Raw genomic sequence first — 25,657 nt, 5'->3', positions numbered from 1 at the left:
GAGAGGTCTGCTGTTACCCTAATGCTCCTCCCCATAAAAGTCAGGGATTTCTTGTCTCTTGCTGCTTTAAGGATCTTCTCCTTATCTTTGGAATTTGCAAGCTTCACAATTAAATGTCGAGGTGTTGAACGGTTTTTATTGATTTTAGGGGGGGATCTCTCTATTTCCTGGATCTGAATGCCTGTTTCCCTTCCCAGATTAGGAAAGTTTTCAGCTAGAATTTGTTCAAATACATATTCTGGCCCTCTGTCCCTTTCGGCGCCCTCGGGAACCCCAATTAAACGTAGGTTTTTCTTCCTCAGGCTGTCGTTTATTTCCCTTAATCTATCTTCATGGTCTTTTAATTGTTTGTCTCTTTTTTCCTCAGTTTCCCTCTTTGCTATCAACTTGTCTTCTAGGTCACTCACGCGTTCTTCCACCTCGTTAACCCTCGTCGTTAGGACTTCTAGTTTGGATTGCATCTCATTCAATTGATTTTTAATTTCTGCCTGATTAGCTCTAAATTCTGCAGTCATGAAGTCTCTTGAGTCCTTTATACTTTTTTCTAGAGCCACCAGTAGCTGTATAATAGTGCTTCTGAATTGGCTTTCTGACATTGAATTGTAATCCAGATTTTGTAACTCTGTGGGAGAGAGGACTGTTTCTGATTCTTTCTTTTGAGGTGAGGTTTTCCTTCTAGTCATTTTGCTCAGTGCAGAGTGGCCAAAAGCAAGTTGTATTGGGAAAAAGAGAAAAAGAGAGGAGAGAAAGAAGGAAAGAAAAGAGAAAGAGAAAAAAAAAGGGAAGAAAAAGAAAAAAACAAAAACGAAAAAAAAAAAAAAGAAGAAAAAGAGAAAGAAAAAGAAAGGAGAAAAAAAAGGGGATGGGGGAAGGAAACAAATCAAAAAGCAAAACAAAACAAAAACAAAAACAAAAACAAAAACTAACAAACAAAAAAAGAACCACCGGGGAGTATCTTCTGATTCTGTGTTCTTTAAGTCCCTTGGCTTCTCCTGGAAGTTGTCAGTCTAGCTGGTGTTCTGGGGGAGGGGCCTGTTGTGCTGATTTTCAGGTGTTAGCAGTTGGGGGAGCTGCTGTGCCCCTGCCTGGTGCAGGGCTCAATGGGGGTTGTTTACCCCGTGAGGCCGCAGGAGGAACAGCCCCAGTGGCGGGGCAGCTCTGGAAACCTGGATTCAGCTCCGGCAGGAACTCCGTCTGCAGGGCCTGGAGGCTCCGGGGCGGGGCCGCTGATCTGCTCAGCTGGGGCAGGAGCGTCCTCGCTGTCCTGGGCCCTCCCGGCCTCTGCCTGTCCCGGGGAGGCCGGATCCTGGGCTGTGTCCCGGCGCCCTGTGCTCCGGGGCCTGCGCTGGTGGATTCGCGCTCCCGGGCCGCGCAGCCCCCTCCGCGGAGCCGCCGCCCGAGCCCCTCCGAGCTGCTCCTGGAACCGCGCAGCCCCCTCCGCACGGAGCCTCCTCCTCTGCCCGAGCCCCTCCGAGCTGCTCCCGGGGCCGCGCAGCCCCCTCCGCGGAGCCGCCGCCCGAGCCCCTCCGAGCTGCTCCGGGTCCCGCCGGGTCCGCCGTGCGCGCTGCAGCCCTTAGGGAGCTCGGCGCACTCTCCTGGGCGCGCAGTTGCTGTTACTGTCCCCGGGAGCCCTCGGGCCTCCCCGCCCTCCTGGGTCCTGCTCCAACTCCCTGCGAGCCCCTTTCCCCCGGGAAGGTCGGTGCAGCTCCTGCTCCTCCGGGACGGGGCTCTCCTGTCCTGGGGACGCTCGCCCCGGCCTCAGCCCGGCTCCTCGCGGGGCCCCTCCCCCTTGGAGGCCTTTGTTTCTTTACTTCTTTTTCCCCGTCTTCCTACCTTGATAGAAGCGCGAACTCTTCTCACTGTAGCATTCCAGCTGGTCTCTCTTTAAATCTCAGGCCGAATTCATAGATTTTCAGGATAATTTGAAGGTTTTCTAGGTAGTTTGGTGGAGACAGGTGATTTGGAGACCCTACTCTTCCGCCATCTTGCTCCTCCCCCCCTGCCCAATATAGACTTTTAAAAATGGAAGCTTTGTTGTTGTCATTACTTATAATGTATATTCAGAATTTTGCTGACTCTCACCTTTAGATTGCTTCATTTCCTTTCAGTTTAGACCTTAGTCTTTCATAAATTTGAACTTGGGAGTTTCAGATCACAAAAGGATCATATAGAGGTAGTTGGGATGTAGTTACAGTAAAGGCACATTACTCCCATTTATCTGGCTTCTATTTGTTGAGGCCTACTATGTGCTAATGACAAATTAGATTCGTTTTAGAGTCTTTAATTACACTCTTATCTCATTTGCATGGACATGCAGCCTTCTCCCTAATTTTTTCTAATAATTTAAAATGAAGCATATAAAAAACACTTTTTCTTTGTCATTAGAATATCAGTCTTTAATTTGTCCTTGTGGGACCAAAGTTAAAAATCTTTAAGTGGAAATTGTTATAAATGTTTATCCTTAACAGCTATACTCATGAATATAATTCATCAATCATAGGTAGAGAAAGCAATTGTGCAGTTGTCTACAATTAACAGGACAAAAACAGTTGATAAATGTGCAGCTGAACTAAAGTACTCCCTAGGACAGGCTGAAATTATAAGCTGGATCATTTAAATGAATCTAACAAAGGATCTTTATAATTAAAACAAAGCAAGGTTAATGGGATGTAAAATTGCCTATAATATCTTGGCAATAATAATTGGATTTTAAATTATTAAAATATGAATTGAACTATAAAGCAAATAGGAAAGACTTTTTTAAATTATGGAATTTGAGTGATCCTTTGAAATAAATTAATCATTTGCCTAAAATAAATCTTTATTCCTCTTTTGAAAGCATATAGGATATAATATTAATGAATATACATAAAAAGCCAGTGTGTATTTGTTTTTAGTACTGAATTTAACTTAAGATTCCTAAGATTCCAATTTTCATTTTGTTCTTTAAAATAGTGAAAAATATATAGCTTGCATTTCTATTGTTTTGAAAAGGAAAAGGATATTGCATCTAAGCCTAATTCTTTAGTGATTATATGGCCCTAACTTTAATATCTTGTTTAATTTAACAAATGCTATTTATAAATTAAACCATTAAGCTTTAGTTTGACTTATTTAACAATTAAAGCAAAAACTTTGAGTTTATCTATTTGTTTTGTGTCTTTGATTTGGCAAAAACTGTATTAAAAAAAAACAGTAACTTCTAAAACTGTAAGATAAGCTTTTTTTCATAGAGTTGAGACTCTGGTTTAATTTTGAACCAAGAATCCCTGAAAACTTCTGGAAAACAGAAGTTCCCAATCTAATCTATACCTTTTCCTTTCTACCCTGTTATTCATTTTACTCACGTAATAAATTTTTAAATTATTGTGAGTTTTGTTAATGAATGAGGGGGAAAATTTTTGTACTTTAACGAAATCAATTGTATAGATCTTAAGCGTATTGCTAATTTATAGACTTCACATTAGATGTTGATTATAAATAAAACGTTGTTTACCCAAAACTAAGATAAGCAACCTATCTAATAATGGTTAGATTTCAAGGAATAGGAAAATAAATTTAGAATTTAATGATCATAAATTTTATTTGAATTGAATTTTAACCATGTTTAAAATATGTCTGCATATATAAATATATACTGAGATTCTTTTTGTCTTTTGAGGACAACTTTAAATGTATTTTCCTCCTAGGCAGTATTATTTTAATTTTGGTAAAAGTTAAGTAATAATTCATAAAACACAGTTCTTTTTTTTTTTTTTTAAACACAGTTCTTTTTATTAAAAGACCAAAGAAAGGCACAAGAGTCCTCAATTTTTAGTATATTCATTTATATGCCTTATTTCCTGCTTTCTTATTTTTTAAAGACATTAATTTTTGTTGCTTTTCTTTAGCTTACTTATTGCAAGCAAATGCCAGTCAAAATTCAAATGATCCATATCTTTATAGGAAAGAAACTTTGATTCAGTTTCTATACTATTCTGACATGCCTAGAATTGGCATTTGTGGCTCCTATGTTATTTAAATAACAGCAAGACGCGTAGAGTAACAGGTTGCCAGTGGGCCTAAACTAACATGAAGATACAATCTCTATGTCCAGTCTAAGGATACACTAAAGGTTAAAGGTAAGATGAAGGAATAGAATGAGCAAGGGAGATAAGACAAGAGGATAGCCATGGGCCGGGCTATAGATTTTAGTCTAGAAGCTCTTCCTAAGGTGCCAAGGGAATTGAAGAGTTGAGTATAGGCTCATTATTTTTCATGTTGGTAAAGTGAGAGCACATAAACTATATTCTTTAGCTATTGTTGTATAGACAACAATTTGTCTGTATTTAAAAAACCAGAATACTTATTTTATGATATGTTGTCATAAAGAGTCATAGCCCAAGCTGGAAGAGGAATAAGGAAAAGTTCATTGTTTATGTTTGCATATATTAAATGTTCACATATTTTTTAAAAAACCACTACTCCTACTTACGAATCAGACTTCAAAACATTCCATTATTCAAAGTCTAGATTTTTTTCATTCTTAGCACAAAGGAAAACAATAGACTTAACTTACTTAAAATAGATTGATACTAAAAAATGATTTAATATTTCTAGCAAATATTTAAGGAAAAACTAATACCAATTATATTCAGTCTCCCAAAAATAGAAGAGGAAGAGCAGGCAATATATTACAAGGGATTTCATCACCCTGATAACAATAACAATTACAAGAAATAAAATTACAGATCAGTATCCATCATAAGCATAGGCGCAATATTAATATTACCTTTGTAAAAGTTGACAAATCAAATCTAGAAATATATGAAAAGGATTACACCATAAGTAAGAAATGTTTATCCCAACAGTGCAGAGTTGGTTTAATATTAAAAAATATCTATCAGTGTAATACACAGTATCAACAGATTAAAAAAGAAAAAAATATGTATGGGTATTTTAATAGACATAAAGGAAACATTTAAAAAATTCAACATATATTCATAACAAAACTCTCAGTAAACTAGAAATTAAACTCCCTCAATGTAATGAATGCTATCTACAAAAAGCATACAACTAACATCCTACTTAATTTTGAAAGACTAAATGCTTTCCCACTAGATCAAAAGCAAGGCAAGGATGTTCTCACCATTTTTGTTCAGTATTGGGCTGGAGGTCATAGCCAGTTCAATAAGGCCAGTATAAAATTCTAAGATGGCTGAGAAAAGGTACTATAATAAATGAATTTAGCAAAGTTACATGATACGTGGTCAGCATTTGAAAATCAATTATAATAACATATTTATAATATATGTAAAATATTGGAAGCTTAAATAAAGCAAAACCATTACAACAGTATCAAAAACAAGAGCTACTTAGGGTTTTACTTAATAAAATTTATGAAAGATCTGTGTGATAAAAACAACAACAAAAAAAAACACTACAAAATATGTCTGTAAAAATTAACAATAAAGAAATGCAGAAATCCATATTCATGGATCAGAAGACCTAACATGATTAAGATGTTAGTTTTCCCCTGACTAATCAATCAAAATTCCAGCAGGCAATTTGGGGGGGGGGGGGGTTGGTAGAAATTAGCAAGCTGATTTTTTAAATTTCTGTGAAAATACAAAGGATCTATGATAGCCAAAGCAAATAAAAAATGAACAGAGTTGGAGGATTGGGGTAAAGATATATCAATGGAAGGGAAGAAAGATGATCTTAAAACTCAATTACAAAACAACAAACTTGCCAGTATAAATCGGGCAAATGTTTTGAACAACACAATAACAAAGAAGATACATAGATGGCCAATCAGCATATAAAACTATGCTCCACATCATTATTCATTTGAGAAATTTCATTTTAAACCCAGTGAGAAAGCATTATGCACATTACAATTCTGTAATTGATATAATTCAGTAGATTGGCAATACTAAGCATTGAGGAGAATGTGGAGGCATTGATTGTAGCTTACTGGTAGGAATGCAAAATTGTACATCCACTTGGAAAATTTAGGGATCCCTGGGTGGCGCAGCGGTTTGGCGCCTGCCTTTGGCCCAGGGCGCGATCCTGGAGACCCGGGATCGAATCCCACGTCGGGCTCCCGGTGCATGGAGCCTGCTTCTCCCTCTGCCTGTGTCTCTGCCTCTCTCTCTCTCTCTGTGACTATCATGAATAAATAAATAAAATCTTTAAAAAAAAAAAAAAAAAAAGGAAAATTTATTAGTATCTTACAAGGTTAACCTACACTTAATCATTTGACCCAGTAATTCTAAGCTTACATAATTTCCCAAGAAAAATGAAAATATTAGTCCACACTAAGACCAGTATGTGAATGTTCATAGCAGCTTTATTTATAATAGCCAAACATTAGTAAAAAAAACCAATATCCATAAGTAAATGGATAAACTATGATATAGCATTATATTGAATAATACTCAGCAAAAAGTTACGAGCTACCAATATGCACAATATATATGGAACTTAAAAGTATTTTGTGAAGCTAAAAAAGCCAAACAGCAAAAATATGCTCTGTGAGGGATGCCTGAGTGGCCCAAGTGGTTGAGAGTCTGCCTTTGGCTCAGGGCATGATTCTGGTCCTGGGATTGAGTCCCACATCGCGCTCCTTGCGGGGAACCTGCTTCTTCCTCTGCCTGTGTCTCTGCCTCTCTCTGTGTGTCTCTCATGAATAAATAAAATCTTTTAAAAATATATGCTATGTGATTCCATTAACATGATATTATGGAAAAGACAAAATTAGAGGGACAGAAAACATTTCAGTACTTGCTGTGGATGGCAGGAGAAGAGCACAAAGGAACATATTTGGGTGATGGAAATGTTCTTGGTTGCAGCAGTACCTACCTAAAATATGCATTTGTCAAAACTCATGAAAATGTGCAATTAAAAAGTTAATTTTATTATATGTAAATTATATCTCAATAAACCTGATTTAAAAAAGAACCAAAGTAGCGCTTCCTTGCTTGCAAAGTTCTGTAACATGACCTGCAAGACCTTTGCTTATCTGGCCTCTCTTACCTCCCCACACTGATCCAGGCTCCCTCCATTCACTCCTAAAGCACCCTTATGTCACCTTCATATTTCATTGTCCTTTACCACAAAGAAGGCCCTCAGTAAATTGAATGAATGAATGCTTTACTCTGTATCTCAATCTCTGGAATACCCTGTCAGAAGCCACACCAAATTGATTGTTTCCTAAACAAGTCAAACAGGTCAATTGCTTGTTTGTGTGACTTTGGGCAAGTTACTTAATCTCTCTAAGCCTTAGTTTCTTCATCAGTGTAATGAACTAATTATGCTTACCTAATAAGATATTAAATGAGGTAAGAATCAAATGAAACGATACCTATTATGTACCTAGCCTGGTAAGTAATCAATTCTCAGTGTTCTTGATACATAATAGGCACTCAAGAAATTATCATTTATTTTTATTATTATTTATTTAAGTGGCATTTGAGCTGGATTTTGAAGACTATGGACAGAGAAGTTGAGGACACTAGAGTACCTTACACATCCCATAAGAAGCACTAATAGGTTTTTGTGTGTGCTCAGTATGATAGTATCACTACTCCCTCACTGGCTCAATCACATTTTATACAGAACACTATTACACACACAAGTGGTAGGATAGGGTGGTAATAGTTGACCTATTTAGAGGCTTTCTAGTGTATTGCGTTACTTACCAGTCAAAGCAGTAAATAAAAGTCCTATGTTACTTCTTTTCCAAAAGAAATGTATTTTAGATTGCATTATTCTCTAGCTCCTAGAATTCTTACTGGTAGATTCAGCAATAAGAAATTGTATTTTTAACCACAGGAAAGCTCTTACTGGGACTTGTAGTCATAATATTTGCAATACCTTTGCAACCTTTTTCTTTTGGAAAAGGAACCATGCCATTGAGAGGGCACAGAACTTGAGAAAATTAATCAAAGAGACTCTCCTCAAGTACACAGTTCTTCCTGGCAACATTGTATTATATTGTGGCTAATGGTGCCATATGCTTCATTTGCTTCCAAAATTTTCCCCCAAATTTTCTTCGTACGCCATCAATCCATGTTTATCTACTCCTGTTATCAGAAGTTAAATAGATTAAAATGACTTGAAGCAAGGCTTCTTTCCTTACTTACTGCCACATCTCTGACCTTGAGCTAATATTTCTCAATTCACCAAGTCCTATTCTATTACTTTTTCAGATTTGTGTTCCTGTTAGCATTGACTGTCCTTCTCCTGGACAACTTTAAGCTGTTTACTTGGAATCCCAAAATTTAAGCTAGGAGCTTGATTGCTTGGCCCAGGATTAACACTAATAGGAGAGAGTCTTCAGAATAGTATTTTTGAAACTATTTTATCATTAGTAGCATGTGAAATCAGTTTAATGGGTTGCCATTAGCATTTTCAAAAAATAGGAAATAGGAAAAAATGGGTAATAGTAAATAATAGAAAAAATAATTTGGATATATCTGTTCAGGTAAATATTGTTTGCTGAAGTGTTTGTTGTGTGGGTATAGGATTATGATATGAAGTGTATTTCTCATATTTTACTGTGATACGTAGTTTAAAAGCCACTCTTCTATGCTAATTTCTCAGTTTGTGTCTTAAAACAACCTTAACATATCCTATTCTGATATCTGTTTTCTAAATCCATATTAAACTATAAGATGAGTAAGTTATACAAATCCTCCATAATGGTATTAGATTGTTGAGACTGGTTCTACATAGAAGAATAAATAACTAAGCTACTCAATACTGAAGAGATTGGAAAGGAGAAAAGTAGGAGATTTGATATAAATTGACCTTTCTTGCCTGTGAACAAATTAAAATTAACTTTGTATATGTACCATAAAAATTGACTTATTTAATCTAGCAACCAAACCCATATTAGAATACTTGGGGATTCGTCTTTAAAAATGACCCTAATGTACAATGTTGAATTCTGTGTATGCTCTTTGTAATCCTTCTAATAATGTTCTCTCTGAGCTAGTTAACTTAGGAATCGATTTTGGGACTATGTAACTAAATGAAGTTAACTAAGCAGTGCCATGCTCCCCACATAAATAGAAATTAAGCTTGGCTAAGAAATCAAATTGAGACTTTACCATCATTCACACTAGATGAAGTCAGTGGTCCTCAAGTGTCAATGTGCATTAGTATCACAGGGATGTTTATTAAACATGTAGATGCCCACGTCTCACCTCAGACCGGTGCAGTCAGAATCTCTGGATGGGAGTTATATCACCATTTTTAATATGTTCTGCACAGGATAAGGATCTTTACACCAAAATTTGAGAACTAAAAAATTATTACACTTCATTCATTCATTTTAGGAGCTGTGTCAAATTATCACCATCTTTACCTATAACTGGAAACATAAATATGATCATAAGCTGAGTATTTTTTTCTGTGCTACACTCAGAAGTATAATAACTGTTTAGGTTCATGGTAGGTTATCATATAAATTTCTACTTTTATGTGTTTGAAGTGATAAACCTCTTTGAAGCCCTAAATAGGTGATAAGAAAATGAAATGCATATCTGTGGATCCTTTTTTTCATCCAACATATTTACTTTGTTCCCAGAGCTTTTTCATAACAGTTAATTAGATGGGGGTGAGGTGGGGGTAGGTTTTCAACCAATGCTAATTTCCTCACTCTTTCTCTCTTTGATGCCTCCTCCCTTCCATATCAAGTCCTTAGATACCAATCTCGAGCTCCAGAATTATCCTTTAGGTTTTATCTTCCTCTCTACTTGCCCCAATCAAAACTCCAGTCCTCCAGTGAATCTGAGACAAGAATAGGTCAGATTATATTTTTATTTAATAGGCTTTCCTATAACAAGTTCATCCGAAAGCATGAATAATTTGTAGATTTTATTCTCTGAGAAAGATTTAGTGTTTTAAGAGAATAACATGATACCATATATATTTTTTTTCCTAACAGCGATATGTATAGAGAGATTTTCAAGTCTCTAGTGTCCGTTTTTCCACTTTTCCTTCCTTTGCACCAACAGACAGCCTCAGGATAGCCCACTACAGAGAACTACTATTCCCCAGTTTTCTAATCTTTGTATTTTACCAGTCATATTAATTGAGTAAATTGGGTCTTGCCTAAAAAAATAAATAAGTAAAGTTTGATTAATAATACAGTTCATAACTAATATGCTGAATTACAAATCTAGGTTTGAATATGCAGAATCACTTTGAAAGTCTCACCACAGCCTGATGTGAGGGTCCATAGACAAATGTTAAGATCTGCCACTGTTTTTCCTTCTAATGAATGTAAAAGAACCAATGTATCAATGTATACCTTTCAGAAAAGTCAACTACTCTTTGGTGAGGAGAGGGGGCAACTAGTACCTGTCAAACATTTTACAAATATTCTCACTTGTGCTCATAACAACCCTATGAGGTCTTTTCCCTCTTTAAAGGAAATGTACTTTTGGGCAATGTAGGAAAGTTAGAGTCAGAGATACACTTCTCAGGAACATCATGGTATTTATTCTATTCTTTTCATCAGGTGAAGACTTGTTGGGATTAAAATGTTTCAAGAACCAGTAGAACCCAAAGCTTGTAAACATTTTCTAAAATAAAGTTTTTAAAAATTTTAAATTAAAAATTAAATTGTAAGTTTTTCCAAATTTTTAAATAGTCTATTAAAGGACTGTAGCACAGAAGACAATTGAGCTTCTCTGACCCAATCAGACTCCACCTTGCAGTGTCACCAGAATCACTATACCTTTCTTTTCAGATTTTGGGGCCAAAGGGAATTCTGCTCCAATGCTGTGTGGCCACTTAACTTCCAGTCAGAGTCTGTCTTGTTGGCTAAATAAATCAGAATCTAAAAATCTATTCTTAGAGTTTGGGGATACCTTCTTTCTCCCATTTTATAAAATATCTGAAACAGTACACCCGCATTTTGTAATGAAGAAAGTGAAACTCAGACACAAGGAAAATTGTTTGCCCAATTCATAACACTGATAAAAGGCAGAACCTAAATATAAACTAGATTTGCTTTTGTTCCCTCATTCATCATAGGTGATGGAAGACTAATTTTTCTGACCTCTCATATTGCCTTTTTTATTGATTTTTATTCTTTCATCAAATTATAGAGATTAAAATTCTGGATCTGTTAATCCTAAATCAAAGACAAACAAATTATAGGATAATGCATAAAATTGGATTCTTCCTAGAATATCAGAACTTGGCCTACTGATATCTATTCCATTGGAATAGAATACTTTTGTCTTCTGACTTCTTTCCTATATTCCTATCTGTTTTAGTATAGGAATAAATAGGATTGAACAAATTGGGATTTTTTCCCTATATTTTTGGAAAATAGGCACATTAAAAGATGAAGAGTACTTGGAGCACCTGGGTGGCTTAGTCAATTAAGCATCTGATTCTTGATTTTGTCTCAGGTCATGATCTCAAAGTTGTGAGATGAAGCCCTGTTTTGGGCTCCATGTTGGGCATGGAGCCTGCTTAAGATTCTCTCTCTCCCTCTCCTTTTGCCTCTCCCCCACACCTTTCTTTTTCAAAAAAAAAAAAAATAGAAGAAGAAGAAGAAGAAGATTAAGACCACTTCATTCATGTCCTATATTATATAGATACTATGAGGAAGAAAATATTCTGTAATAGATATTCCTGAGTTATCCAATATTTTTTTATTTACCTCATTTTCTGCATACCATAGAATTTCATGGTGTTAAGAAACTACCTTAAAATTAAAATTCTATTTCTTCTTTGCCTCTCCTTCTCACATAACATGTTCATGTATTCACTCAGCCTTTCATCCATTTAGCCATATGTTATTGGTGAGTCCATATTTCATATCAGATACCTTGCAAATACATCATGTTGGCTATATTGATAAATAGGCACTATACTTAATTTTACGAACTTCACAGTCTTAGAGACTTATTAAAAAGGAAAAAAAAACATAAAACAATGTGATAGATGTTATAATGCCAGCACATTCGAGAAATTGGGAGGTCTTTTAGCTTTATTGAGAGGAAGGGGTAGTAGGGTTTACAGGAAGTAATGGCACTTTTAAAGTTCCTAGAGAGCATGAGTCATTAAAGAATCACAAAGATTTTTTTCTAGAACATGGAATAAGTATGTTAAAGAGGTGGTTGATAAGATTAAAAAAGTAGGTATCTGTATATAATAAGTTTGAGTATTATCTCTTCCGTTAGTATATATTGAAGAAATTTGAGTGTAGATAATACTAATGGCAGAGTGAAAAATATATTGAAAAGATGGAAGATGGGGCAGGGGCAGAAAAATTAGGGAGCTTTTATAATCCAGATTATTAAGTTAAAGCAATTGCTTAATTTAATTAATGGCTTAAATGAAAGCGATATTGGTGTAACAAATGAAATGAATTCAAATATATTGAGGTAAATTTGACAAGACTTGATGACTAATTTGGTATAGGATGCTCTTAAAGTCACATTTCAATGGATTGGGAAGTGAATAGGGACTTCTGTTAAACCTGTATGGGTTACTCAGTGGTCTGAAGTTATCTTCTGCAGCAGAATATTTACATCCTACATGAGAGCACTCTTTGGAGCAACACAAGTCTTATAAGTGGTTTAGGAGTTCTCTACACACTTTCCTTGCCCCTGTAATTTGGTGCCTCAAGGAATAGGAATGTTCCAGGAGCACACACCTAAAGCAGCAATGCTATTGATATTTTAAGCCTATGGCAAGAAATTAAGTAGAGAATCTAGCCTAGAACTTTTAGGATAACCCAAGATCCTTAAAAGAGGTTGATATGGCTCTAGGGGGTTCTCTTTGATATCAGCAGAAATGAAAGCAAACCACTTACCCAAGTTATCCGTTGAACTCTTCACTCATTAAGGTTAGAAGTGAGGTAACAGTCAAAGATCACTAAGTGCATGAGCATGAAAGATTCTATGTGTGAAAATTAACAAGGAAGAAACAACAACAACAAAATCGGATCTCTAAGGACTAATAAGTAGGAAATAAAGTAGCGCAAAGTTGAATGAATAAAAAGATTATCAAAATGAACAGGAAGATTTGAAAAAATTGAAACTTATAGATTTAAAAATACATTTTGGAAAAAAAATCTATAGATTCATCAGATTAGACAGAGAAAGAAGAAATTAATGATTAAGATGTTTACCCACAATGCAGAGAGAAAAAGAAATGAAAAATGAAAGCAGTGCTAAGAGATATGGAGGTGGAATGAGAATGTTTAATTTATAAGTCATCGGAATTAGAAAAGTGAAGAATTCAGAGTTTGTAAGATGAAGTATTTTAAAATATGATGATTGTGAATTTTTAAGAAATGATTAAAAACATGAATGTAAAACTACAGGAGTTGGGGTACCAGGGTGGCTCAGTTGGTTAAGCGTCCATCTTCAGCTCAGGCTGTGATCTCAGGGTCCTGGGATCAAGCCCCATATCAGGCTCCCTGCTCAAAGGGAAGTCTGCATCTCCCTTTCCATCCACCTCCTCACCCCTGCTCATGCGCACTCTCTCTCTCTCTCTCTCTCTCAAATAAATAAAATCTTTAAAAATAAAAATATAGGAATCATAATGTACCTCAAGTAGAATACATTAAAAGGGACCCATGCAGGATACATGTTACTAAAACTGGAAAACACCAAAAATAAAGAGATAAAAGCACCCAGAAAGAAAGAACAGATTATCTACAAAAAGAGAAGTATTAGAATAACCACAACAAAGAAGGCTAGAAGAAAGTGACATCATACATTCAAAGTGTTGAGAAAAAATAATTCTCAATAACTGTATATAAGCAAAAAAATATTTTCAGAAATAATGGGTAGTGATGGTAGAGTAACTTTGTGAAATTTTAATTTATCCTAGTCCCACTCTTTGCTGCCCAATTCAGAGGAAGCCATAAAACACAAACACACACTAGAAGTACTATACCAGAGGGAGCAAAATAGACCACATTAGCAAATATTTTTTTTAAGATTTATTTTTATTTTTTTATGATAGACATAGAGAGAGAGAGGCAGAGACACAGGCAGAGGGAGAAGCAGGCTCCATGCCGGGAGCCTGACGCGGGACTTGATCCCAGGACTCCAGGATCGCGCCCTGGGCCAAAAGCAGGTGCGAAACCGCTGAGCCACCCAGGGATCCCTGCACATTAGCAAATATTTTTAATGACTAACTTATTTTGATATGTCTGGTGGCTCCCTAAAAGACCAGCTTAAAAAATCTTGTCTTATTTTGGCCTAATGTGGAACTGGCCTAGAGTGGAACAAAAGCTGCTTTCCTGGGGATATTTATTGAAAACATTTATGGGTTAATACCATAGGTTGCTGCTGCCTGAGGTGATAGAGAACAGTTGGGGCAAATAATAGGCTCACCAAAAATCCTTGGCAGGATTAGTTGAGTAACGACATGTACACAAGGGCTTTGAACAGTTTTGACATATTCCTCAAAATCTAAAAGGCTAAAAAAAAAAAAAATCTAAAAGGCTGTGCATATGCTTAAGGTTTTTGTATGCTCTGGGAAGACTCAAGAAGGTTCTACACTCTCACCTCTTGCTGACAATGATGCTCTATGAAAGCAAGAAGTAGATGCAAGATAGAGTTGAAATATGCCTGGCTGAGCTTTACTCAAACACATATAGCATCTTGGGGAAACCTGGGAGATATTTTTGGATGTAGGCATTTAAAGAAATATCTATCTGATCATTAGCTATTACTAAGTTAATGAAACAGGACTTCAGTGTCTACACATGACAAAGAATAACATAATTAACAAAATTAGAAAAGACACTCAACAAATAAGCAGACAACAAACAACAAAAACACGTCCTGGAAAGAGAAAAGAATGGGATTTCAAGAGTTGCCACATTACAATATTAAAAATATCAAATTTCCCACAAAAAGTTACAAATCATGCAAAGAAACAGGAAAATATGACCCATACACAGAAAAACAAATCAACAAACTGTACTTGAGGGAGCATAGATATTGGACTCTATAGACACAGACATTGACTCTTGAAGACGTATTCCATGGGTTAAAGGAAGTATATTTAAAGAAATAAAGAAACATATGAGAACAATATCTAACCATAGATATTAGGATGAATAAACAAAATATGGTATAAACATATAATGGAATATTATTTAGCCATCAGAAGGAACAAAGTACTTACACATACAACAACATGGATAAACCTGAAAAACATTATGATAATTAAAGGATCCAGACATGAAAGGCCATATACTGTATGATTCCATTTATACGAAATGTCCAGAATAGATAAATCCATAGACACATAAAGGAGATTATTTTCCCGGGGATGGAAGGAGTAAGAATGAAAATATTGGAACTGCTAATAGGTAAGGGGATTTTTTTTGTTTTTGTTTTATTTTTTTTAAAGATTTATTTATTTATTTATTTATTTATTTATTTATTTATGATAGACATAGAAAGAGAGAGAGAGAGAGGCAGACACAGGAGGAAGGAGAAGCAGGCTCCATGCCAGGAGCCCGACGTGGGACTCGATCATGGGACTCCAGGATCACGCCCTGGGCCAAAGGCAGGCGCCAAACCACTGAGCCACCCAGGGATCCCCTTTTGTTTTATTTTTATTGCAATATAACACTATGTAAATTTAAGGTGTACAACATGTTAATACATTTATATACTGTAGTATGATTTCTACCATAGTAATAATTAGCACCACTATCACATTTTATTATAATTATCCTTTTAGTGGTTGCAATCATTAAGTTCTAGTCTCTTAGCACATTTGGTGATTATAAAACAATATTGTTGTATAGTCACTATAATGTGATTTTTTTTTGTTTTTTTATTATTTTTTTTATAATGTGATTTTTTAGATCTCTAGGGCTTATGCATTGCAAGTCTATAGCCTTAAACAGTATCTGTCCTATACCTCCATCCCCCATCCCCTGGTAACCGCCATCTTACTCTTTATTTTCATGAGTTTAGTTTAGTTTTTTTTTTTTTTTTTAGATTCCACATGTAAGTTATATTATACAGTACTTGTCTTTCTTTGTCTGGTTTATCTCACTTAATATAAAATGCTCAAGGTCCAGGGACGCCTGGGTGGCTCAGTGGTTGAGCGTCTGCCTTTGGCTCAGGGCGTGATCCCAGAGTCCCAGGATTGAGTCCCACATCGGGCTTCCTGCATGGAGCCTGCTTCTCCCTCTGCCTATGTCTCTGCCTCTCTTTGTCACTCATGAATGGATAAATGAAATCTTAGAAAAAAAAATGTTCAGGGTCCAACCATGTTGTTCCAAATGGCAGGATATCCTTCTTTCTTGTGGCTGAATAATATTCCATTATATATGAATATATATGAATATATATATATTACATCTTATTTATCCATTCATTCATTGATAGACACTCAAATTGTTTCATTTCTTGGCTGTTATGAATAATGATGCAGTAAATATGGGAGTGCACTTATCTCTTTCAAATACTGATTTCATTTTCTTGAGTATATTCCCAAAAGTGAAATTGCTATATCATATTGGTGTAGATTTTTTAGTTTTTTGAGGAACCTTCATATTGGTTCCATAGTGTTTGAATTACTATATGTTTCCACCAACTGTGTACAAGTGTTCCCTTTTCTCCACATCCTTGCCAACACTTATCTCATATTTCATTGTGATTTTGACTTTAATTTCCCTAATTATTAGCGATGTTGAGGATCTTTTCATGTACCTGTTAGCTATTTGGGTATCTTCTTTGAAAAAAAAATCTGATATGGGGATTTTTGAAGAATGATGGAAATGTTCTAGAATTAGATAGTGTTAATGGTTGCACCATATAATGAATATACTAAAAAACACTAAAGTATACATTTTAAATGGTATTATGTGAAATACATCTGAATTTATAAAATGCTGTAAAATTTAAGCTAAAATAAAATTTTGTGATAATCAAAATCATATAAAGTTTACCACAGAGAATGGCAGCTACTAAATTTGTAATGTGTGCATATCAAAATCAAAGAAATAATCCCAGGAAGACAGAAAGAGACAAAAAATGTCCAAATAAATTGCATTTATGTAATAAGCATGCATATACATCTAAATAGAAATTGTCTTTTTAAAGTGATAATGACATATAATGTGTGAGTTTTAACTGGACAATAGTGGGCAATAGTGTGTAAGTCAAAAAGGGATCATTAAGCCATATTATTGTGGAAGAGGACTATGATATTAACTTTATTCATTGTTAACTGTACCTGATAAAATTCCAAGAAGGCAGTGAAAAGAATTGCATGAATACATTTCCAATTAATGGAAAGTAAAAAGAATAAAACAAAACAAAACATGAAAAAACTGAGACTAATAAAAATAAAGTTTGTGTTAGAAATAAGTACATTGCATAACAATGTGCATGATAAATGATAAATGCAAATGGACAACAATTTCCATTAACAGAATTTCTGATATTGAATCTAAAAATTTTTATGTTCTATTTACTAAAGGCATTCCTAAAACCTAAGGAATGTTGAAAGCAAAAAGAAAGATATATACTGGACAGTAACCAAAAGCTACGTAGCTATGCTAATATTTAAAAAAAAAGATTTTAAGACAAAATTCATTATTATTAATGAACCAGTTCATCTAGTTTAAAAAAGGTCGAATTTACCAGTAAGGTACTATCAGCCTACACTTGTATGTTTAAAATAAAAATAAAATGTCATCAAAGTATGCAATGTAAAAATTGATGGAAAATCAGGGAGAAAATGACAAATCTTCTGTCTTTATGATTTTAATACTCCTATATCAATCATCAAAATATCAAGCACAAAAAAAATTAATCAAAATACACAAGATTTAGGGCACCTGGGTGGGATGCTCGTTCAGTTAGGCATCCAACTCTTGATTTTGGCTTTGGTCATTATTTCAGGGTTGTGAGATAAAGCCCTGCATCAGGCTCCATGCTGGTCATGGACTCTGCTTAAGATTCTCTCTCTCTCTCTCCCTTCCCTCTAAAAAATAATTTTAAAAAGTGAATATATAAGATTTGAGTAACATAAGCTAGCAGGTTTGACATTATTGTTACTGGTGGGAAAGTCTGCATTGTTTGAATGAAGGTCTCCGTTCTTAGATTTCCTACAAAAAGATTTATGTGACAATCAGTGCTCCTGTAAAGACAGCCAGAAGGAAAGCAGGCATAAAGCAGTTTGGGGATTGGATATTTGTTGGGTGTTTCTGGGCTGGGAGGAGCTGTGTGTAGAATAGGGTGGTCTCTAATGGAGGCTGCTTCCAGTCATTTGGGAGACTCTTCCCACAGGTTGGGAGCGGGTAGTTTTTGACCTGACAAGGTTTGTACTGGAATCATCATGGCAGCTTTTCTCCTTGGAGGGCTGTCCTATAACTGCAATACGAGTGCATTATAATGAGTCTAGGGGTTACCCTGGGGCAGAGATGGAAGAGGAGAGTGTGTGCTTTGCACCTGTGGCTCTTGATCTCTTAGCCCCAAGGTCTTGGAAGCCTTGAAGTCAAGATGTTGTGCCTATGGTGTTCTAATGTGAAATCTATTTATCACCCTCCTTGCCTCCAGCCCATGTTTCTATCATTCCCTCTCAAGGGCTTAAGACACTGCCTTGAGGCATTCCTTCCACTGCTCATATCTAGCTTCTACCTAACATTATCTGCATATATAGAACTTTGCCCCCCACCACAAAGAATACATATGCTCAAGTAAATAAGTCACATTAATGGGGGATTCCCAGGTGGCTCAGCGGTTTAGCACCTGCCTTCGGTCCAGGGCATGATCCTGGAGTCCTGGGATCGAGTCTCATATCGGGCTCCCTGCATGGAGCCTGCTTCTCCCTCTGCGCCCCCCACCTCTCATGAATAAAATAAATAAAATCTTTTTAAAAAACAGTCACATTAATGGAATCTGATGATACAGCCAGTCATAACACAAGTCTCATCAAATTTTAAGAGTGTTACCATGATATCTCACAGTACATTTATATTTAAGGTCAAAAAAATTGAAAGAGCCTCATAATTATGGAAGAATTTTAAATATCCAAGTAACTTCTATTTTAAAGAAAAGTCAACAGAAGAGTATTTGGAATTGGACAGTAATGGATATGCTACATGCTAAAACGTATGTAATGCAAGGAAAATGGAACATGAAGATAAATTTATAGCTTTAAAAGTTTATATTAGGGAATCCCTGGGTGGTTCAGCGGTTTAGTGCCTGCCTTCCACGCAGGGCATGATCCTGGAGACCCAAGATCAAGTCCCACATCAGGCTTCCTGCATGGAGCCTGCTTCTCCCTCTGCCTATGTCTCTGCCTCTCTCTCTCTCTGTCTCTCATGAATAAATAAATAAAATCATAAAAAAAAGAAAAAAAGAAAAAAAAATTTTATATTAGAAAATAAGCCTAAAACTAAGGAGCTGAAATTACCAGATAGAAGGAGAATGTCCAAGTTAGAAAAAGAACAAAATAAGCTTCACAAAGTAGAAGGAAGTTGATAATAAAGACCAGAACAGAAATCATTGAAACAGAAAAGTAAGATATAACAGAAAGGATGGACAAATACAAAGGTTTTTTTCTCTAATAATACAGGTAAACTATCCCAAGACTGATGAAGAACAAAATAGAAAAATAAACATCAGAAATAAAAAGGAAATCTAATCATAGGTTTAAAAAGCTTAGAAAAGATAATGAGAGTGCTACAAAATGTTTTACATTAAAATAAAAAATTTTAATAAAATGGGAAAATTCCTAGAAAATATAGAAGTTCCACAGCCTGAATAATAAGTAACAAAACCCTAAAGCTCTAAGAAGGAAATTTAATCAGTGAAAATTCTTCTTACAGTAATAGCTTACAGATATATTCTACCAAATGTTCAAATAAAACATAATTCCAACCATATACCAACTATTAGAGAACACAAACAAAAGGATTGCTCTTAACTCATTCTTTGAGGCCAGTTTAATTGTGGCTACAAAAACCAACAAGATGTGTGGGAAAAAGGAAAATCACAAGCCAGTCTCCATTAGAAATGTAGATGCATGAATCCTAATTAAAATACTGACAGAACCCAGTCCAGCCATGTATATAGATATACTATGTATGCGGGAGGAAGCTGATGGGAAGTTAACCCAGAAATGCAAAAGATGTTCATCATTTTAAAATGCCCAAAAATGTCTTTCACTTGCCATATTAAAATTAAAAATCCTTATTATCATCTCAGTAGGTACAGACACATCAAATAAAATTCAACATTTATGATTTTTAAAAAGTATTCTTAGCAAATTAGAAATAGAAAAGGGTTTTCTTAATCTGAAAAGAATGCAGAAAACCTGCCACTTTATTTCTAAAACTTATAAACAAGTTAATCTGGACAACATATTGTGGCATATACATATATTAGATAAAACAATGAAGAGTCAAGAGAATGATAAACACAAAGTGCTGCAGAGTGTCTGGTTAATATATATGTGTGTATGTTTATATGTTGGATAAATACATGTCAATATAAACATACTTTCAAATAAATATAGTATTTTTTAAATAAGGAAAAATTTTCAGTTAATGAAGTTAGGACACTGAAGACATTTATGTAGACTCTCAAAACACAAGTACAAGAAATAAACTGTGAAAAAGAGAGAGAGACTTCATCTTCAATGAAATTTAGTTTTGTGAGTTTCCTCAGCAGTCCAGATGTAGGACTGAGGAGAGAGACTGAGGAGAGAGTGTCTTAATCTAGGGTTACTTATTTCCTGAGCAATTACAGCAGATAGATAGGAATTAAGTGAAGTTGCTGGCCAAGAGAGTAAAAACATGGAACTATGTGATGGCAAGTTTGATGGGAAAGGAAGTGAATCTGAGCAGTGGATGAAGCATTAAGAGAAAATAGAGGGATTAAACAAGTGGAAATTAGAAGAATCAAGAACTTGTTTTTGCCTGGGTCCAGGGGAGGGACAAGTGAAGGCAAGAGAGAACATTAAGGGTTGGGAGGTTGCAACCAGAGAGTAGATTGCTGGGGGCTAAAGACTTAGGAAATGAAACCAATTAGGGCCAGTAGAGTGATTTCCTGAAAGAAGGTAGAGTTGAAGTTTCTAAAGGAATCATAGATAGATTTAGGTATTTTTAGATCCCCTAAAAAAGGGATGGAATTGTGAGCTTCTCTGGGGAATGGTTTTTCACATGAATGATGAAGTCACCCAGAATGATACTAAGGGTCAGATAAGTTTCCTTCTCTCTGTGGAAGTAAAACAACTGTTCGTTTGTTGATGTATAACTCATAAGTATCTGAGATAGGAGGACAGACTTTCAGAAATACTGATACAATTTCTCTGGTGTTCCTGAGGCAAGTGTTCCGTACCCTCTCCCCTTCTCTGCCACCCTACCTCTTTACTTTGCCAATCCTCTGTTTTGCTTCTGGGAGTCATTCCTAATAGCCAGCCAGACCCAGAGCCTCTCCCTTCCTGCTGTCTTCTGTTAATCTATTTAAATTTTATAATCCACACTAATTTGCACATATTAGATTTCCTCCTGGCTTTCTGCAGCTTTCATACACTAGACAAAGCCATTGAAGAGAATATTCCAATATTTCACATCTCTTTTCTCTTTTGAAGCCAATCTAGCAAATATAGACCAATGATTTCATCAAAACTGAATATTTAGAGTTTGTTATAGTCTTTAACTTCTTTTATTTTTCTAGCTCCCTTAGTGAATTAAAGATTATCTGTATGATTTTTTGCCCTCTCACATTATAGAGAGGTCTGAGCCTTTTTTCCCAAGTATGATGGTTTCAAACAGGTTTGCTCTAACCTTTTCATTCTTTGAATAATTTGTATTATCATTAACTTTTGTGCTAAAAAACAGACAACATTCCCCTTAGAATGTGCCTGTATTGCCCTTATGTAATTGGAGAGATTAGTGCTGCATGTTTCCAGGTGATATTTCCACTTACCCTGCTGTTATGCAAGATTTTAACTGTGTCTAAGTCATATTGCCAGGAAGTCCCAGCTCCTCTGAGAATAATAGTCATTTTTTAACTTAAATCTCATCGTGGGGTAATGAGTCAGACAACACATGGACTTTGGATGAAAAGGTTTCTACTGAGAACTATCTTGAATTCAGTATCTACATTACTGCCTAGAAATAAAAAGATCATTCACCTGCCAATTTTTGTAGAAGATTCCGCACAGATATTACACATGATTTGGTGAAAAGATAGTAAAACTTAGTGCTATGTAATTCCATCCTAATACATTACAATGAAGAAATAAATTCGATAGAGGCAGACTCATTTCAAAGACCTCTTGAATAGCTTTTACAAATTATATTTAAGCAAATAATTTAGAAATATCAGGATACGCGATAATATCCTTTTGTTTGCTTATATATGTTTATCAGTGAAGAAGATGAATTTGCTATGGGTAGACAGAATGTAGTGAACTACTAATATAAGAAGAATTACAATGAGTTGCTATTTAGTATATACAAAAGTTAAAATGAGGTTCAGTCTTTCCCATTCTGATTAAAATTTATGAGAACTTGAGTGAGAGAAGAAATAATTCATTTTGTTAATGAGCAGTGAGAATAAAGAATGGCACTTGAAAATAGCACTCTTGTTAAAAATCTACATAGAGAAAAACTGGACCATGAATGAAGGTGAGTGTTAGAACTGAATCTTAAAAGGATGCAGATAAAAGAACAGACATTATTTTGTAAGTTTGTCCTTTAAGAAAAACCCAGAAAGACTTAAAGTTAACTTCAAATGTCCTTTGGCTATTTTTAACACAGTAGTTGCTTATTGCAAAAGAAAACATTTTAAAAGATGCAAAAGAGCCCACTCACTGTTTATAACTAACAAAATGACAAGAATTAATATTAGAATGCCCACAGTGGGGCACCAGGGTGGCTCAGTACTTGAGCATCTGCCTTTGACTCCGGGCATGATCCCGGGGTCCTGGGATCCAATCCCACATTGGGATCCCGCAGGGAGCCTGTTTCTCCCTCTGCCTATGCCTCTGTCTCTCTCTCTCTGTCTCTCATGAATAAATAAATAAAATCTTTAAAAAATTTAAAAAAGAGAATGTCCACAGTAGAGAAGGGCAGTATTAAACACAAAAGGTTTTACTTCAAAAAATATTATTGGATGATGAAGATTCAGCGCAAAATGTAAAATTATGAGTATTTTTTAAATGGCGATCTGAGGCAAAGAACTTAATTTTTCTGAGCCTTAGTTTATGTTTAAAAATGAAAATAATACATATCTCTGAGGATTCTTGTAAAAATTAAGTATTATGTGTAAACTATTTTATTACCTACCTTTCAATAAGTGGTTTGGTGACAGTTGTTCTGATCAATTTTTTCTCTTTCTTCTCGCTCTTCCTCTCCCCCTCCATCATCAATCACCACCACCATCATGTGGCTTAAACAACCATTTTTAATCTCTCATTATTCTCATTGACTGGGCTCAGCTAGGCAGTTCCTTTGCTCCCTGTGAAGTTGTTTGGCACTTAAGTCACCTGGGAATCTGGCTCTGGGCTGGGAGCTTATCTAGGCCTGAGATCCTGAGGTCCTGTGTTCTCCTTGAGGCTGTCCACATAATGTGAGCTTCTCTCAGCATTGCAGCAGATTCTAGAAGACAGAGTTCGAAGAGAGAAAGGCAAAAGGTGCAAGATACGCTCTCGCCTCAGAATTCACAAAGGATCACTTCTGCTATATTCTGTTGGTCACAGGAAGTCACTAGGCAGATCTAAGCAGAGCAGAAAACAACCCCTCTTTTTGATGGAGCAGTAGCAATATCACACTGCAAAGGAGCATGTGGCAGCCATGTTTGGAAATAACCTCTGTCTCAATGCTATAAAGAAGTATGAAGCAGCTCCCTGTGTGTACATGAGAAAAGATAAGGAAAGAGAGATCTTCAAGATGTATTGCTAAGTGAGAAAAGCTAAGTACAGAAAAGACTTAGAATATACAAATCATAATGTAAGGATGTGGGGGATAAAAATGTATTTGTGTTTTTTTATATTTTTTTAAAAAGTCTCTGAAAACATGCAATGAACTAAAAGCAGGTGCCTGATGAGGTTGGAAATCAGGTGGCTAGGTGATATAGTGAGGCTTTTCACTATGTGTCTTATTGTACCTTTTAACAACAATTTGAATATTCAAATAACTTCTGTTGTTTAAAAATTCAGTTTATAGATATCCTAATATATGGTCATCTAGTGTTTGTGTGAAAATTTACTTCCAAGGTAGTGAATTCTGTTGTTTTAACCATTTACTTCAAAGATGGTGAATTCTGTTGTATTAACCATTTAAGATACTGTCAAAAAGCCTTGTTTGTTTGTTTGTTTGTTTGTTTGCATTAACTTACTTTAATTAACTGAATCATTCATTCACAAGACACACAGTACTTAACAGAGGCATTATTGTAACAATTTTATGGTATATTTCTATGTTTCAAATGTCATTGAATTCAATTTCAACTATGTTAATTTCATAATGTAACTTTAAATTTTAGGCATAATTAATATTTCAAATACTAAAATGTGATTACTGAAAAAAGTTGGATTGACTGAAGCTAATAAGAATAATAATTCTAAAGGTATTTTCCTTTTTAGATTACTGTGCCATGCTATGAAGGACCATATAGTTCGTGTTGCAAATGAAGCTGAGTTTATTTTGAACAGGCAGAGAGCTGAGGATGTACATAAACATGCAGAGTTTGAGGTAAGATTTTGATGGCAGATTAAAATCTGCTTCTCCATTATAAGTCAGCTGTCACTGATAGTAACCTTACATAAGAGGTTTTTTTTTAAGAGGAAAATTTCATTCAAGTCACTTAGTTCCTTTTTTATTTTTAAGCTTTAGTAAATGCCAAACTCAGAGCTCTAATTTTTACCTCACAGCATGCAGAGATTCTTCTTACCCTGTGCCTAACCCTTTGGTCAGCTGAAGTTGTTCTCATGTACTCTTAAAAGCAAATAACATTTTATGATGCAATTACTTTAGTAATTTTTAAACTAGTTTATGTACCATTAAAGATGGGTATAGCAAGTAGTTATATGAAAAAACTCAGTTTTACTAAATATTCAGTAATTTATCATTTATCAATGTATCCATCTTTAGAGTGACCAAAGATCACTTCATGTTTTATTGTTATAATTGATATTTGACAATGAAGCATTGCTTTTATAGGATATGCATGCATATCTGTACATATATTGGGAATATAATAATTTTAAAATCCTTATAAGTACCTAACTAAAGAAAAAATTAAGTATCATTTCTATTTTATGTGCAAAAACTAAAGTATATTGAAATATTGTATATTCTAAATTCTATGCTAATAGGTTTTATAAAAATGTGTTACTTTTATATTTCCGCATGTCAATAATTATTTGCCATTATTTGAATTGCCTCAACTCAATATTTTGATTTCAGTGTTTTAAATAACAGTGATTACTTCAGTTCATTCAGTTTGCAAAAAAAAAAACATGGTTTCAGAAATATTCAGGTGACCTGGTATTTGGCTTAGGTTGAACTGTCAGTGGCCTTAAAAATAATAAATAACCATCCATTTATTTTCCTGATGCAACATGTGAACATATGTGGTATGGCTGGAAATCAGAGCCTAAGATTTCAGTTTTTATGGGGTTTTTATCTCAGTAAGCCAGCTCTCTC

The 25,657-nt window shown here is 35.2% G+C and overlaps 1 protein-coding gene across 12 annotated transcripts in view; it reads left to right on the top strand.

The window, feature by feature from the left end:
- Window positions 1-25,657, top strand: part of NBEA (neurobeachin) — a 674,173-nt gene that overhangs the window by 343,766 nt on the left and 304,750 nt on the right. For all 12 annotated transcript variants that reach the window (XM_072795453.1, XM_072795459.1, XM_072795454.1 and 9 more), the window contains one exon: window positions 24,595-24,703. In XM_072795453.1, the coding sequence (XP_072651554.1) occupies window positions 24,595-24,703 (109 nt within the window). The remainder of the gene's footprint in view (window positions 1-24,594; window positions 24,704-25,657) is intronic.

The sequence above is a fragment of the Canis lupus genome, chromosome 24, assembly GCF_048164855.1.
Source record: "Canis lupus baileyi chromosome 24, mCanLup2.hap1, whole genome shotgun sequence".
Taxonomy (NCBI): Eukaryota; Metazoa; Chordata; class Mammalia; order Carnivora; family Canidae; genus Canis; species Canis lupus.
This window is presented reverse-complemented; position numbering and strand designations above follow the sequence as displayed.